The 18119-nt window shown below is 40.7% G+C and overlaps 1 protein-coding gene across 1 annotated transcript in view; it reads right to left on the bottom strand.

Moving 5' to 3' along the window:
• The window catches only part of PTPRT (protein tyrosine phosphatase, receptor type T), a 347808-nt gene that overhangs the window by 32086 nt on the left and 297603 nt on the right, over window positions 1-18119 (bottom strand). Inside the window, exons 16-18 of the mRNA XM_009284586.1 lie at window positions 14967-15044; window positions 14733-14768; window positions 5267-5454 (exon numbers count right to left, since the gene is read on the bottom strand). Coding sequence (XP_009282861.1) covers window positions 5267-5454; window positions 14733-14768; window positions 14967-15044 — 302 coding nt within the window. The remainder of the gene's footprint in view (window positions 1-5266; window positions 5455-14732; window positions 14769-14966; window positions 15045-18119) is intronic.

Raw genomic sequence — 18119 nt, 5'->3', positions numbered from 1 at the left:
GATCCCTCTCCCTGTCTCAGGACGGTCGGGGATGTCAGCACAGGCAGATCAAAGCAGCAGGCACAGCAGTGCTTTCTGCTGAAACAGCAACGGCACCAGCTCCCTGGGTATGGCCGGCATCACAACTGGACGGAAAGCCACGATCTGCAAACCGCTGGTGTCGGCTGCAGCCAGCCTAGCCTTGACTTGTGCTGAAAACACAGGTGAGGAGAAGAACAGCTCCCACTCAATTGCCTCTCTAGATCTGCCTCCTCCAAGATTGACTCCCTAACATGATCCTACATTACTAAAAACAGCAGCGACATTATAAATTGTATTATTTATGGTCCCCAGGGAATTACAGGGCTTTTATACCACAATCATTGTAGAATCGTATCTGCCTTAGCTAGCAGTGGGTAGCTTGACACAGCTGTGCTAGAAAATGAATTTATATTCATCTTCACAAGCCATCCAGGTCTATTACAGTGCCTGAATGCAATAGCAGAGAGACACAATTATTAGGATCTACAACACTGGCATTACAATTAAACTTAATATGAGCAAACCCCTGGCAGACCAGATCGTTGTGAATTTTCCCCAAAGGGGTTCCAGGACAGAAAAAGTCAGGCACTGCAGCACTGCCAGGAGCACTGCTGACAAAAGACAAGGACAGTGAATTCCTATTCAAAAGCCCAGGAGAAAGAGTAATAACTCTCTAATTGGTGAGGGCTTTGATCACACATATATTTCCTTTACAGACAGCTGTTTCCAAATAGCAGCTCATCTCCCGAGCACAAAAAAAAACCCCAACCAACAAACCCATACACAACAAAAAAATCCCCGAGCAAAAGAAAAGAGGTGAGGAAGGTTCATTTTCATCTTCAAAGACTGAGGAAAAAGGTGCCTTATTTTTCCACTAATATCAAATTACAGCAGATTGACCAGAGAATGGCAACAGTCATTAGACATCTAATCATAGCCATCTGAAAGGAAAAAGGAAAAAGGAAAAAGGAAAAAGGAAAAAGGAAAAAGGAAAAAGGAAAAAGGAAAAAGGAAAAAGGAAAAAGGAAAAAGGAAAAAGGAAAAAAGGAAAAGAAGAAAATCCTTTCTCATGACTTCCACATGGGAGAAGCTATCTTGGCCAAAGAAAATACATTCAGGTCCAGTAAATCCCTTTTCAGCAAACCCCATCCTTTCATGTGATTCTCCATTGAAATGGATGTTTTTAGATTTGCCTGATAGAGCCTCCCAAGATTTAAGAGTCCAGGATTTTTCATCTCATTCAATACTAAAGAAATCTCAGCTTTTCACAGAACTATCCAACTCTGAAGAGAGGAAGCACAGCTCTGGTTGGTGAGGAACACAAACTGCCTTTGCAGAGGCATACCTTATACCCCTACTTTTATACACACCAGATGAACAAATTGGAGTAACTGCATGTACACGGGTGGTACAGCACCAACAATTTTTCTGTGAGATCACTAAAAAATGCAGCACCAAGAATCAAAACTGCATTAGTAGTACAAAGGCAAAAATATCAATTATAATTCAGTTGCATCCAGAAAAAGAGGAGCATACCTAACGTTTTGTTCCTTCAGTTTTTGTTTCTAAAATAAGTATCTCTATAATAGCAAAAAGGGTTAATATTTCTGTTTCTCTCTGCATTATCAGCAATGGTAAATCAGGATAGCTCACTCAGGCATCCGTATTTGATCTGCATTTCACAGGAAACGCTCCCCCTTCTTTGTTTGATTTAACAACTGCAAACTTTCAGAGTTCAAAAATCTGGACTTGATTTTCAGGCTTTTCTTACTTTTCTTCTTTTAGAGAAGTTTTGTAAAATTTATATTGAAATATATTCCCAGGAGTGGAACTTATGTTACAATGATGCTTTTTAAACTAAATTGATCTAATTTTTATCTGAAATTACAAGGATAGAACTCTAAAAGTTAGCTTCATCTCAATCAAGCTTTCTAAGCAACATAGCCCAAACATAACTGAAGTGTTCACATTAAATTGAGGGTTATTGCAAGCTAATTTAAATTTCCAATGGATGCATTTAGTTAGTTTGCTGCTTGTTTTTAATTTAAATATGAAAACTTGAATCGTTCATTTGCACTGACCTACCCCAATGCTGCAGTATTGCTGCCAAAGGCAACAACATCAATTAAAAGCCTTGCTGCTCATCTCAAAGCTTGCCCCAGAGTCCTGGCCCTCTCCCTGCAGCCACTACCTTCTCAACAGTGGTGGCAAAACTGTTCCCACAACTCTGCTGTGACCCAGGGTTAAAAACTGCTTCGGATAAATAAAATAACCGAAAAAGAAATATTTCAGCCAGTTCAGTTCCCCATTCCTGTTCGTAGCAAAGCCTTAAGCCAACAATGTCCAAGGACAGCATCTACAGAAACACCCTGCTGCCAAACGTTTTGCAATGTCACGTCACAGCCTGAACGCATCTATTCTTTTGACCAGATAGAAGACGTGCAGCCAGCCAGAAATGAAAGGGTTAAAATACAGAGGTGAATTCAATAAGCTGAAGACCCTCAATACTAAGATGCTTGAGGAAGGAGCCACAAAATCCAAAATAACTAAACGGTCTCAGTAACGCAGCAGGAGAATGTACTTTAGTGACATCCTAAATCATAATGGAAAATGAGTTTGGATACTTAAGCTTATTATCTCCGTAGCCAGTAATTGGTGCTCGCAGTAAGTCTATGGGACTAGTCCCGCAGCTCACAACAAATCAGGGCTGATATGTTCTGAAAAAGGAACAGGTGACATTTAAACGTGTCCCGTTCAAATGTTTACGCCTATGCCTAATCCCAAATAGTGCTATCCACATCCAGTGCCAGTGATATATTTCTCTCTTGTGGTCTACACGTTTTATTGCTAAACAGAAGCAGCAGCCAAAAAGGCCCAAGTCACACTTTGGCCTCAGGTGCAGCAGGCAGACCCAAAATAACACACACACGGCAAGCGCTGACAGATTCCCACGTGCGTGCACACACACGCAGTTACCAGCCATTTCACACCAGCAGTGACACCGCTTACACGATCACATCCTGCTTTTCATCTCAGTGTGAAGTTACGTGCAGGATGGAAACACCAGAAATATTTTTCTAGATGCCCTTGGTAAAACATGCTGCCTGTGCTCTAATGGTCTGTAGGTGAAGGTTTATTTTAAACAAATACTGAATGCAATTTCCAGTGGAAAAATTCAGTGGAGATGAGAATGTAGAGAGATAAGAGATTGTCATGTGTGACTGATACACTCCGTTCAAAGTGATTTTTCATGAGAGTAAAATTATTTGGTAACATATCACTAAATAGGCTGTAATTTATGCTATCAATTTGCAAAGTAAGTAGAAAATCAGCTCCTTAGAAGAAAAAACATATTTGGAGGTGACACTGATATCAGTGTATGAAAACACATTTTAAAAGAGACATCAAATTCTTTTTAAGATTTTATCAACCATTCTGCAAAACATTTTGCAAAGCCAGTTTTGCAGCTTTGTGTTCCTCCAGATTCCAGTCTGAGACACCACTCTCGGCCAGCCTAAACCTCCTACCTTCCAGGAGTTATAACGCTCCTTGACATCCTCCCCCCATTTGTGGTATTGCTGGTGGTGGCTGAACGCTGGTTGGAGCTGAAGTGCTGCCTGCGTCCCATGCTCTGAAAACCAAATTCCACCATTGAAAATGACTGCTACTTCGGGCAGTTACCTCTGACTGAAGGGTAGAACAGCACGGGTGATTTGAGAGCTCGTGGCATTCTCCAGGCTATTTCTTGTAAAGAAAGGAATTATGCAAATCTATATAATGTCATCGTCATTATATACGTATGTAGATAGCACTTTCTGGGGAAGGCAGAACTTGGGGAGCTGAAAGTTGCATTGACATTTTTCATGCTAATGTGTTATTTTGATAATTACCAATGCCAGTGCCAGAAAATTACATATATGCCAGCACCTGTTTTCTTCTTGAACATCAAGAACTAGATCTTAGGGCATCTGTAATTCAGCTGGATGCAGTTTTGGGTAGTATTCATGGAAATGGAGGCCAAGGGGAGGCTAAGTAAATCTCCTGAGAGAATTATTACCCGTTTTCAATATTAAACAGAGCTCTTTATATTGATAGTTTAATTAGCGTGCCTGATTGTGGGGCATGAGTGACTAGACCTGGTTAACATACAGTTACCAGAAACATTTGTTATGACACTCTTTGATGCTATCTGATTAAAAAAATACTCCCTACTGACAACCAGGGAAAGATTGCCTCTCAATTACAGCAAAACCCAGCATCAGTGATACAAACCCCATGGACTCTTACTTGCAGGGCGGAAAAGTGAGCCGTTTTCATTAAGTAACTTATTTTTCACAGCTGTTATGTTATTTTTAAGTAGTTTTAATGCCACTATGCATATTAATTGCTTATTGCCTTCCCACAAGCTTACTACATTCATTATAATTATCGCTTGCTAGAGCAAAGTCTCACATATGTTTGATACTATTTCCCTCATCTGTTCTCTCTCCTCTAAATGTATATTCCTCTTCCAGCTCCTCCCCAACGTCATGTTTCTTCTTGTCATTTGAATTACATTCCTGGTCATTCCAGCTCGGGGGGAAGAGCTGGGGGTGGGGAGGAGGGCTGCTTTCATTTTTGCAGCTTACTCTTTGCTCCTCTCTTCACATGGAGTTGGAAGAGTAGATCAGCCAAACATATTCCGAGCCAGAGGTTTGAGCATACTGGAAAACTCCACCTTCATTTAAGCTACACAAGGTTCCTGCCTTTGCCTTTACAATTCTGCATTCAGGTTATTACGCTGTGATTTAATTTGATCAATTGTTACAGAGTGTTTGGAGCTCCCAAAAAGCTCAAGCAAAACCCCTTCCTTTTCTCAAAGCCTGGCTTGCACTGCTGTCAACGAAAGCCCATCAATAAGTAAGGGACTGTGGGACTCCAAGTCCTTCACTGAGTTCAGCGCCTGTTAAATATTTATTGTCTGCTCTTTATGGGAGAGAGGGCACATGCTAACGGATGAGCACAATGTCATTATCTTATCGCTGTAGTAAACACCTTTTCTTTGGACTAGAGGGCCACCAAAGACTGCTAGCGCTGTGAAATCCTACCCTCATAAACAGAAATAAGATGGAGAAAGGAAAGGATTAAGACAGTAAGTGAATTAAGGAAAAGAAGCTCTTAAAAACCATTATCCTCCCCTCCCAAGCATCTATCCTTTGTGAGTGCAACTTCTCTACTTATTCATGTGAGTGAAGGTTCCTCTCACCTCATACTCCTCTTTAAATCCATAGCCCTGTCCTCGCTTCATCTGGGTGATGTGCTGCAGCAGGTCGGCCACTCGGATGGCTGGCTGGAACTGCCCCCGGGGGTAGGACATTTCCACCGGCTCGCAGCTCCGGTACGGGTGGGTCTGGATAGTCAGGGTTGGCTGGGTCATCTCTCCATGGCTACTGTCTGTTTTAAAGACAGGGAGGCAAAACAAGCTTTCACCTATCTGGTATTTCCACTCTCACTCTTGCTCTGTTTATTTGTTTCTCCACCACCCCATAGGTTGGCGCAGGCAGAAGAAAGTAAAGAAATAAGTAGGAAACACACAGTTGCCTACAGCTGCCTAGAAAGACTAAATCACGCTTCAATATTTTTTGTGTGAAGGAGACAAACCCAGAGAGATGGGACACAGAGTAAAGAGCCAATCAGGCTAACGAGGATACAGCACATAGAGCGAAATAGCACATTTTGTAAGGGTGAGCTCTGCATAACGACTCCAATTGAATTACATACCTTTCGTCACAAACCTGCAAAGAACATGACTGAAAGATACACAGAGATGAACACGATATTCAAGTGGGATTTGGGGTGTACAATATGAGATAACTGAAAGGGGCCCAAAGTTAATAGCAAACAAATTATTAGCATTTCAAATAAGCCACACAGGATGTTAGAGGCAAATTAAACTGCTCTGCTAGTTCAGGCCTAAAATTTATATGTAAATTACAAAGATGTAATATTATCAGAAAGAATAAACCAGCATAAAAATATAGTTATCCTGCATGCAGAAAGTTAAAATTTCAGATATGTCAACTTAACAGAAAAAGTTTCTTTTTGAAAGAAATGGATTAAAAAAAATCTCTATCACTATGCAGATGGATATAGCCCCAGCACAACACATATACATAAAAAAATATTCCTGGTGAACTAATAGAAAAGAGCTTAAATAACCAAACAATTGACTGTCACAATAGTTATTTTTAACAACAGAAACTCAGATTAGGTGAAAAATTTAGCTTCTTATCTACCAGAGTTGACCAAATTTAGACAGTTGGCCAAATAAACCATTGTTTTTTCCTATGATTACAGGCATCTGAGATGCTTGGGTTCTTTCGCACATACAGACCTTATCAGTCTGCATCAATTCTTTCTGGTCTTACCCAAAACAAAGCTATTAGCAAACAAAAAATATACCTCTCTCAAATTGTTCATAAAAAAAACCCTTAAGACTGCATACACAAGGCTTGTTTCTTACAGAAAGCTTACTGACAAAGAGCCTAAACACTATCCCTTGTCAGCAATACTGCAGTCATGTTTTTGAAGGGATAAAGAATAAATAAATCAAATTGCAATTTCAGGGTGATTTTTGTGAGGCAGAAATACGGCCGGAGTGCTATTGTAGACATTGCTATGCTTGAGAAATCGCCATGGAGTTTTGATCAGAAGCAGTCAGGATCTCTGCCGTTGTCCCTCACTGCGAAGTTGGGTAGGAGCAGGCAGATGAGTGCATTCGACTGCCTTCCCAGCAGCTGGCAAACCAACGACATGACAAAACACCACAAATAATACTTTAGCTGGTTTACTGTTATATTAGGGGGAAGATATCAAGACAGGCATATGCTCTGTTTTGAAGTTGCAGGACTATGAGAAGGAGAAAGAAATGCCAGCAGTGGACACTGCCGCAGGGCAAGCTGATCTCCAGTGTGAGATAAATAAGTCTGGTGGTTGAATTATCAGAGACACCGAACACATCCTGCTTCTTCTGAAATAAATTAGCACAAAGTGACCATCTGCTCTATGATTAAGCTACTGAATTTAAGGATTTCTGAATCCCAGGTTCTCATAAACACAGTCACATTCCCAGGACACTCAGAGATTTACAGAGCTATGGCTCTAGCGAAGCAACCCTCAAATACAAAATGTGAATAAATTTGGGATTTAAGGAAGAGTAACATCCAAAGCATTTGTATAATCATCCCTAATGCTCTGACTAATGACAGTGTGAGAACTCTGAACAGAGGGAATTTCAAGGCTTATTAATTCCCCTAGTTGGATTCGCTTTCCCAGTGCATCTTTCCTCCCCTATTCCCTATTAACCTCCTGTAATGGAGAGGAGAAGATTTTTATCGCGGACCATTTCCGACAGACGTACTATGCTTAATTTTCCATCATTAGGTTTAATACAAACCCAATTTCACAATTGGCTTCTCTGAGGAACCTACAAGTAATGCCACATTTGTATCAGCCCCAATTAAAAACCATTACGATATCCCTATTCGAGAGGGAGTCTTAAAATTAATGTGCGGTTCTAGTGCTAATACAGTAACGGCACATGCAGAGTACAGGCTACTTGTAACGTGGAGCTCAGATCACTCAGCTTCTTTGCAGGCAATTATTAATTTCTCTCTTCATCAGATCCTTTAATTCTGGTATACTTGGCTCTCTTCTCAGAAAGAAGTATCATAGGGAGAGGTGAAAGCCAGAAAAGTGGTGCCCCCTCCTTTTCAAAATAACTTCCCTCCAAGTACGTGCCCGTGTTATGAATCTGGGACTAGAAGAAGCTGCTCAGCAGCAAAGAAGGATCTGACTCTGGCCTTTGAATTTACAGTGACAACTGTGCTTCTGGCCTCTTTGGTCAGACAGATGAAAAATGGTACAAAAACCACTGATTGTAGTAACAGCTCTTGTAGTATGGTCCGCGGCATCACACCGTTTGCGTGCCTCACACCCAGCCAAGTTAAGTTTCTGCTTAAAAAAAAGTGTCACACAATCTGGGTCATCCTACTCTCAACCGAATGACACACAGAGCTGAAACTAGGCAGAAGATCACCTCCTCCGTACGTCCGTGACAAACGCGTCTTGAATGGCCTCTGCACTACCTGAAAGAAAACCCAAGCCAGACACTTGCACAAGCTCAGGACAGCTGTCAGTTATTCCCATGAGCATTTTATCTGGGCCAAAGAAAGAGTGGAGGGGCTTTTATGGAGACAAATTGCTATGTATGAGGCGAGCCTAGCGTTCATATGTTCTGCTAATAAAGCCTGATGCAAGAAACATATTGTTCCTTCTCCGTCTAATCACACCATGAGCCTGAACCTAAGCATGGTTAATGAGGCGCTCACGCAAGGCACGACACCCTCTCTGAAGATGTGCTGTTTACAGCAATTTTGTGAACAATTCAAAATGCAGGTAGGAGGGGAGGTAGCAGCAAACTGATCTCTCCCTAGGACAATCAACCAAAAGAGTCTTTGGAGGGCTTGCAAACAGGCTTTGCTTTTCCTGCAGGTTGCAGCTATAAACCACAGCTCATTCCTTTTGGCACCATTATTACTGGAAAAGACAAGAAAAGTCAGACTTCTGCTTTAATTGTTGCACTAAAGGCAAGTCACAGCAATTTTCCGTAGTCCCTTCTCTCCGTCCCCTTCTCACAAACATGCCCCCATTCCCTTGCAAACGAGGATGAGTTTGTAGGGCAAATTGGCCAAGACTTTCACTAAAGTTTCGGCAGCGCCTCTAAAGCATGTGTGCCTTTTACGAGTTTTCAGTGAGATGAGCAAAACAAGAAAATGGATTTTTTTGGAAAGATGCTTGAAATAATTCACTCTAATACTCAGAAACTACTAAACATACAGAATCGTGCATCAGGCTTTTTTGGATTATATTTCATATGCACATCTTATTTCTAGTCATATGTCCTCATTTTGTTGATAGGAACACATACCACCACATTTCTTTGCATACCAAAGATGGAATACAGTTCCAAGAAGTAATCAAAATTAAAACATTTCAAGAGATGGTGATTCCATTCTGACCCCAAAAGTTGTGGCAATGGTTAATTACCCTTGCTGTCTAAACATTTCTTAATTGCAATTTGATTTTGCTTAGCTTCGACTTGCAGGCACCAAATCTTATTATACCTTCTGTTAGATTAAAGAGCCCTCTGAGCATTTGAAATCTTGACCCATGCAGGCACTGATCAAATCACTTCTTCAGTTTCTCTTTGATAAAGTAAATCAATGGAGAGCTTCTGAAGTCTCATTAGGGCAGGCTGTTCAGGGCTCCGGCTCCTTCCTAGAACCATTTCCAATTTTCCACAGTTCTTTTTGTGCAGCTGTAAATAAAACAGGTATTCTGCATGTTGCTGGAAACATGCTGTTTGTAAGAGGATCATTTCTAATATTAGCAGCTGCAATAGCAAAATACGTTGTCAGCTTGTTTGTTAATCCTTTTTAGTGCAACACTCTTACTCCCCATACTAAGATGTCTGTTGCCAACACAGATATTTTGATTTCTGGAAGCTGGCACTTTCATTATCAGCCTAAGAGTTCACAGAATACCCTGAAATTTTGTATAAGACGTTAAATCAATGATTCACTGGCGCTCTCAGAACTAGCCTGATTGGGAAACTCTTCAGGCATCTCAGCTTATCTGTTTAGGGTGTAACTGCAGATAATCAAATTTAACAATGTTGACTCCACTTTTAATATTCACAAACTCTCCCTGCTTATGAAATGGTGCCTCTTGTGCCTCTCTTCTTTGCTGGAGAAATAATCATGAACTTGCTGAAGTAAACTCTGAGGTCTTACTCTGCCAAGAGAAACATAAGGGAGTCCAGTGTGCAGAGGAAAGCTGAAGCAGAGGCCAGCTAGGTGGCATCTTTCCCCATTTGATGAGTAACCCTGAGGGTGAGATATTAGTGCTTGCCTGCTGCTACAACACCTTGTATTATGTACTTTTGTTGCTACCCAGACAAGTAAAATAAGTATGTCTCCCTCCACAGAAAAACTGATAAACTTCTCCACAGATGTCACAGATAAGATGAAGAGCAGCTGGGAAATTAGATTCCCAGCCTGGAAGTGGCTCTGTACGATCAGACCCCTGCGCAACGTCCCAGTAAGGTTGCTGGGAGGGGACCTGCTCATCCAGAGCACCTTTGGGGATTAAAACTTTAGATCCTTTTATAGATGTCATCTTGTTTTGTAAACATAGTTTTGTTAGTCTGAGAGATAGATATCTGGACACGGAGTATGATGTTGCCTTCTGACCAGAAAACTAACCTATGCCTCAAACAACTAAAAGCAATGCTGCACCGATGTGTCATCCTGTATATGTAGAGAAGTTTCTTTCAAAACTTTTGCTTTAATATCCACAAGTTCCTTCTGTGTCTGAAATGACAGGCCTATCATCTTTGTTTATATCTTTATTCTCTCAGCCTTGGCAAGTGTGTAACATGATAAGACATCCTTTGCACAAAATAAATTATATTTTGAGTGGTGTTTGTGATGGATTTAATTACACACATATCCAGTCTCTCTACACTAGAGTAAGGGTTGTCAATTATTTGACACCTTCCAAGGATGACTACAGCATGGCTAATATCTCTTCCCCTTACACTAGGGATATGGTGCAAGCTGGTAAAATTAATTTGCTTTTTTTGTGCATCAAGGCTTTATTATATGATAAATATCCAGCTATAATATGCTATATACAATACAAACAGTGGTTTGGCAAACCAATGTCAAAACATCATTTGTCTAATGATATCAACTGAGCTATAAAAAGGCACTTTCCTTAACAAAAAGCCTTCTGACACCAGGTTTGACAGAGATCAGAGGATGCATCTTTCATTTCAAAGGCTATGAAGAAGCCACATGTGCATAATAATAATAATAAAAAAAAAAGCTGGAGAAAGTAATTTGCTCTAGATTCTAAAAAGATTTTTAAGAATCGCTTGGTAAACACGTCACACAAGTGTATTCTAATCTTATAAAAACTATTGCATACATTTTTTTCATCAGTTAGTGTAGAAGAAAATCCCCTTAGAGATGTAAGGAAGATGCTTTGGTGAGGTGGGCTAAGACTTGGGACTATCGGGTACATGCGTAACAGTGCAGCTCTTCAAATGCGTGGACCTCACCAAGTCAAATCTCTCTTTGCCTCCTTGGTGAAAAAAGGCTGTCAGATCTACCTACCTTACAGAGCCATTCATTAGTTACAGCTGAAATACCGGCAACTTCCAAACAGCACACAAAACTAGAAGCCACTAAAGACTGGAAAAGAGCGTTTTCCAAGCTATCTGATCATGTGCAGGCAGAAAGTAATGTAAGAGAAATTCACCTCAAGTAACAGCCTACAAGGGCATGCGCGTCCATCGCTCATTCTGCTGCAGGCCAACATTAGCACAGCGAACTGACGTGAGAGCCTCTCCCACTGCTCCTTAGAGGCTGACATGGCCGGGGAGGCTACAGCTACAACTGAACAGATCAAGCCATTGATTTCCGAGCTTCCATTGCATAAAAATAACTCATCCTGCAATTTAAAAAGCCAGTAATGGTGACACTTGCTAATGCAGCAATATCAGCTTCTGAATATCTTTTTAGTTCTTCAAAGATTCGGTTGTGGATGTACCCGCAGCAGACTGATTAGGCACGGGCAAAAGCCTATCCAAGCTACAGAAGACTGAAATTCAGGGCAAATTTCTATGTCTAAGCACAAGCCACTTTTTGTGTGAGACTTCCTGACAGCGAGCTTTCTCTGCTTGTTCTGCCCATCTGCAAGGAACTAGAAGGCACTATAGTCCTCATCCTCTCTGGAGGGCAGCGACTCTTGTTGTTAGGATCCTCTTGAGCAGTTGAAATGAGAACAAGGGTAAACATCCTTACACGCTACCGGGAGATGTTAACGGATGCAAGGGAAGCACATGCTGGTTCCCCTGAAGAGACTGCCCTGATGACATCTGCTGAACACCTTCGAGAGCTACTGACCATGCACATTTTCTCCAAAAACAACCTCTAAGGTTGTACTACCTCCTGTTTAGGCTTTACAGTACTGGTACAACATGGGCCTTACTGAAGTATTAAAAATAGGGAAATCTACCTCCTTTATTTGTTAGTATTAAATATTCACTTCTCTAGTGAAGATGCTTACGCAAAACATTTAAATCCAGAGTTGTCTACAACGGGGAGAGAAAATTACGGAGCTAAAAACATGCATTACATAAAACAGCATTAATCAAGCACGGGATAGGGTAGAGGCAAAACCAAAATCCCTTATATCTTACTACCAACAAATCATGTCACAGCCAAGCCTAGGGAGTCATCCACTATTGCAGATACAGAACATTTATTAGCAGAAGGCATAACAGATGGGAACAAATAGCACTGAACTGCAGGTAGTGCCCAAAGACGGATATTGGTAGTGGGATGAGTGATGCCCTTTCTAAGATCTCTTTTTCTTTCCCAGGAATTAATATTAATAAACGTCAAAAATTAAACTTATTTTGCTCATACAGCAACATCCAACGTCTGGTGAATCTGTCCAAGAAGCCAGAACGCCAAGGTTTTAATTTGTCTTCAAGTCACAAGACAGAAATTTCTTTAATGCCAAGGGCTGTTTCACAGCACCTGTGGCTGTTAAATTCAGATGGAACTGGGGGGGTGACCAGTCTGTGTAAATCATGTCTTAAAAGTGCTCTGTACTTAACTTTACATGTGTAAAACAGGGATATTGATCCTTACTCAGATATAGTGGTTAGTAGAAGTTAAGTTTGAAAGAGTTTTGAATACATAAGCACACGACCGGTTTAATTCCTATTTCCTCTTTTTCCTCTCTAAAATTTGGGGTTCTGAAAGCTTTGGGGGCTTTTGCTTTCCCATGAGAAGTACAGATTGAATCTGTCCATCGCTCCTTGAGCTTCAGATTACGAAGTGTGCAGTTCACATCGTAATTCTTATTATCAGGACAGAGGGGGAAAACAGGTCCCTCGAATGAGGGTCCAGTTTTCACAGATGCTGAGTACCACACTGAGAGCAGTTTGACATCTTCCAGCAAACTGCAGGTCTGGGCCCTGTTTCTAAAATGTAGCCAAAAGATCTACCTTTAGACTTTTCTATCGACAACGCTGAGTCTCTGGGAAACGAGAACAAACCTTCTGGAAAAAGGACTCCTTTCCTTCCCCACCTTGTTAAAGAGGGCTCATTCATTGCTGTCAGCGTTTTGATAGATAGCAGGATAAAGGTATGTATTGTGGCAGTCCCTCCAAGCCTCCGTGCCCTGGCTGGTAGTCTGTAAGTCAAGGCACTTAAGCAATCGGTTGTAATTTCTTCCTGGTCTAACTGTGGGCCTTCAACATGCTCAGAGTAATGTTTAAAGCAGCCATGGTAGATTACTGTGTCTGGAAGTGAACATTTACTGTAGATAATCCAAAATGACAGGTCTGATAAATACCACTGGTTATATTCTGATCAACCGCACATCATCTTTCTGATTCATAGCGGAGGAATTGCCTTCTTCAAATTCCACATGCAGGCAGCATCCTCCAGGGAGAGCCTGAAGTTGTAGGCTGTTATTACTCACTTTCAAGGGTACACCTCCAGTAAGTTTCTGGATAACTTCTTTTATCAGCTAACAGTTTCTGCCAATTTTGCTGTCTCTGTTAACTTACTGTAAAAACTTACTATTTTTAAAAATCCAAAAGCTAAGAGCTGTACACTGGATGCTTTATCATCTGAACAAGAAAAGCTAATTTTCAGAGATGCTGAACACTAACACCTCCCTCTAAAGCTACCAGCAGCCAGAGAACAGCCTCCGCCTCTCAGAACCTGCCTTTTTGTTATCCTCTCAAACCCATACCAAACTGCTTGAATATTTAGCATTTAACTCTGAGCATACACAGAATGAGGTGGGGCCACTTGCCCAAACCCAGCCTCTGATTTCTCCAGATAACCTTTATACTTGCAACTGAGTCCAAAACTGTAAGCTCCCACCTGGCTTTGGACATGCAAATCCTCACTTATATTGGCAAGCCTTGAGGCACACCTAGCTGAGCCTCACTCACAGGACAAGGGGTAATGGTTTTAAACTAAGAGAGGGGAGACTCAGACTAGATATAAGGAAGAAATTTTTTATGATGAGGGTGGTGAGGCACTGGCAGGTTGCCTCTAGAGAGGTGGTGGATGCCCCATCCTTGGAAATGTTCAAGGTCAGGTTGGACGGGGCTCTGAGCAACCTGATCTAGTTGAAGATGTCCCTGCCCACAGCAGGGGGGTTGGACTAGATGACCTTTAAAGGTCCCTTCCAACACAAACCATTCTATGATTCTATGCCAGCTGCACAGGCACAACCACCTACGTGAGTCAAAACTAAGCCGAAGGCAAGGCGGCATGTGGGAATTTGGACCAGAATGTCAAATCCCATTCACAAAAAGAAACAAGAAATACTTGATAGAACTCCTAAACCTTAATTTTTGAATTGTTCTTTCCTTTAAAATAAATAAAATATCAATTAATAACAATAATAAAGCATGAGTAAAACAAAAGGCTTTCCAATTAACACAACACATGACCACAGGATTAATTATGATTTTGGAGCCCAGCCACTTAACAATGCTCTCTGAGTAATTTTCAAGGTGTAATGAGTGCGTTCGCTCTCCAATGAAGTGCAGTACACCATACCTGTCTTCTTACCTAACAGCGTGGTCGATGGAACAGTGTCTGATGATACTTTAAGATGGAATTCCGTTCACCCACACGACACGGATCAATGGAAATCAACAGAAGATCAATAGGAAAAAAGGTTACAAAAAATGAAAACAAGGTTAGCTGTATCTCACACTCAGAAGATTCAGTCTACAGGTCATACTGGGAAACATACAAAAGCAAAGAAAATTTAGAAATGAAAGAAAAGTCTGGCACTAGTACCTGAGTAGTAGGAATTCAACAAAGATTTGCTCTGAAGGGTTTTGCTTTGGACAGAAAATGAACAAGGAGAGGGTGATGCTAGGTAGGAAAGACATAAGGAAAAGACTTTAGACATATATTAAGAGAGAGAAAGAGAACAGGGATAATGTTCCTCAAAGAACACAGTAATATGGGATATATAAAGCTTATCAAAATGAATTATATTTTTCATCTCGACATGCATATTACATTTATTACATTGTCATCATGATGGATTTTCTTTAATATAAGCACTCCAGACCCCAAATACAGTATTACAGTTATTGTAAATCAATGTATTCCTACACAGGATACACATATAAGACTATATTCTAGATATCCTTTTTTTTAACCAAAGGAACAAACTTATGTTTTTGTCTTTAAGAGAAAGATCCTCAAGAACGGCCCCCAAAATACAAACTACAGAGAATCAAATGCAGTATTAACAGTAAAATAAGCCTGCTCAAACACAACGTACACTAGTACCACAGTAGGTACTGTGGTACCTACAGGTAAGTAGGGTAGCAAATTCTTTTTGTTAGAACAATACAAGATAACAAGGGACTTGTTCTTCAACCCAGGACTGTTCATAGGAAATCCTATAATCCTTTTCCCTGTGAGTTGGGTTCTTTCAGCAGGACAAGCATCCCTGCTTTCTCCCATTAAAGCATTAGCTTTCTCTGGACAAGAATCCACAAATCGTTTCCACATTAATCAAATATTTATGGAAGGAGGCAGGGCTCAACATCTTCAGAGTAGATTCTTTTCTTGATAGTAAATTTATGAGGCTGGTTTATATGTACAATAGCATGCATGTACATTCTTATGGTAATCCATCATTTCTGAAGGCATATTCTTTTGTTATCATTCTGCATTCACTCTTGGAGTTACAGGCATTTATTTATCTCCTCCTCAAAATGTTGGGAAACAAGCTAATACAAATCTCAGGACATCAGAAAGATGACAATAGATAACACAGGAAAAACTATTCCATAATCCAATAGAAGTAGATAAAATTCAGTACACATCAAAGTAATTTCAGAAGTAATTTTTGTACCTCTAGAGCAAACACCACTTAAAAATTTCAAATTGTTCTATGGGGTGAACCAAAGAAGTCATGAGACTAGGGAGTTTCATAGTCTGCAGAATTACCACCTAAGCAGTACATAATCACCCAGTAAATGAACTCGCTCTCTTTCTGCGTTCTCCTGCCGTATTTTCAGACTTACACCACTTGAAAACACATTAAAATAATCAAATTTCTCATAGCTTAGTCTGCTGGAGTTCTGCCCCAGCTGCCTTCAAGCCATAAAGTATCTCTCATTTGGGGCCTCTTATATTTTCTCCCCCGTGTTTGTTAGCCTAAATCAGACCCTCCCGTTACTGTACTTGGAACATGGCCGCTTTTGCAGATGTATAAAATAAGGTCTAAAAAGAGTAATTTGTTTGCCCAGGGTCACAGAGCAAGTCAACAGTCAGAGCTTGGAGCGGGACTCAATTTTTCTGAATTTGGGAGTATAAAAGAACTCATTGGGCCATAGTGCCTTTCCAGGAATTGCTAACAATAAATTACTTAGGCACCTGAAGATATACACCTCACTTCAGAGAGTTTGATTAAAAATGTTGCCAACTGAGGTTATGAAATGAACCATATTTGTGAGACAGGGAGGTAAATTCTAGATTATTTCTTTAGAAGAAAAAGGGGAAAAAACCCCACCAAAAAAACAAGTTTCCCAAAACTTTGGAGAGCTCATTCTCAAAATCAGTCAGGTAGCGGCTTGTGTAACGAGAGATGTGTACACAGTGCTGCTACCTAACCAGAGGTTCTTACAAGCACTAGTGTGTGCAATCACATTAAAACACTTCCAGAGAGGACTTCACGTCAGGGTAGAGATTAAGACTTCATTTAAAATTCTCTTTATATTCCCTGCAGTGGCACGTGAGGCCACACAGACCCCTCTAGGCATGCAGAATGGTGGAGGCTCCTTCCTATTCTGAAAATGATTCTCCCTTGCTTTTCGTAAGATTTGCTGAACTAGCAAACCCCACAAAAATCCCAAACCAGTATGAAAACCAGTAAAACGGATTTTAGTATTTTTTCCTTTTATGCCTTTGATGAAATTTGGCTTTATTACTATTAATTTTAGAATTTTTCACTACAGAAAACATCTCATGGTCATGATCCTACAGGTCCTTGGACTGCATTTAGCAGGTATCCTAACTGGGAGTGAAAATTATCTATGGGGTAGGAATAAGAACTAGATCTTGATGTAATTGTCTGTTGTGACTTACAGCAAATCTCAAGACCTTTGCATTTCATTCATCACAAAAACATGCAGGATCTGGAGAGGTGTGAATCTAGATGGCTCTTGGTTAAAAATGATCCTGGATGCCCCAAGTGCCACTTACCTACAGCTTTCTTTTATCTCCTTGTTCTTGCTAGTAAAAACACAGTAACTTGGTAACTGTACAATAGTGCTCACTAATGCAAAACTCAGCTCCCTACAGCTTCCAAAATGCTGTCTTCAAACTGAGCTTCTGCCTGTACCATTAAAGCAACCTACCCAATCTGTATCAGTCTCGCTCCTGAAGCTTTTCTGGGAAAGCAGTCTCCTCCCAAACGGAGATGTCACAAAAGTTAAGCACACCCTAATAAATCAGTCTCTAGCAAAACTGGCTGCACTTTAAGAAATTAAATCCTCAGAATCAAACAGTTCCTGCCAGAAACCCCCCAAGGATGTCAAGATGGCTATGCTGGTGACATGGCATTCTTGTGGAGACCTATCCATGGCATTTCAGCACTGCAAAGCCAGAAGAGCAGTTCCTTTGTGCAGGACATTAGTGCATCATTGCTAAGATGATATACTACTGCTTCTCCCCTCACATGGATGGGCTGCCAAATTGCACACAACTTATGTGCAATAACAACCCCTTACACACCCTTCTGGTCAGTGCACAGATGCTGGTGGATCATTTTAGGCCCACCTTGTCTTCAGTTTGTCATCTCGTTTCATGATAACCCTGCACCGATGTGCTGGTTTTGGCTGGGATACAGTTAATTTTCTTCTTTTCATTACAATTTATTATTATTATTATTGTTTTATTTTATTTCAATTATTACCCCTAAGGGACTGC

Source organism: Aptenodytes forsteri, unplaced genomic scaffold (assembly GCF_000699145.1).
Source record: "Aptenodytes forsteri isolate BGI_AS27 unplaced genomic scaffold, ASM69914v1 Scaffold215, whole genome shotgun sequence".
NCBI lineage: Eukaryota > Metazoa > Chordata > Aves > Sphenisciformes > Spheniscidae > Aptenodytes > Aptenodytes forsteri.
The sequence above is the reverse complement of the archived record's forward strand: the minus strand, read 5'-3'. Positions and strand labels throughout refer to the sequence as shown.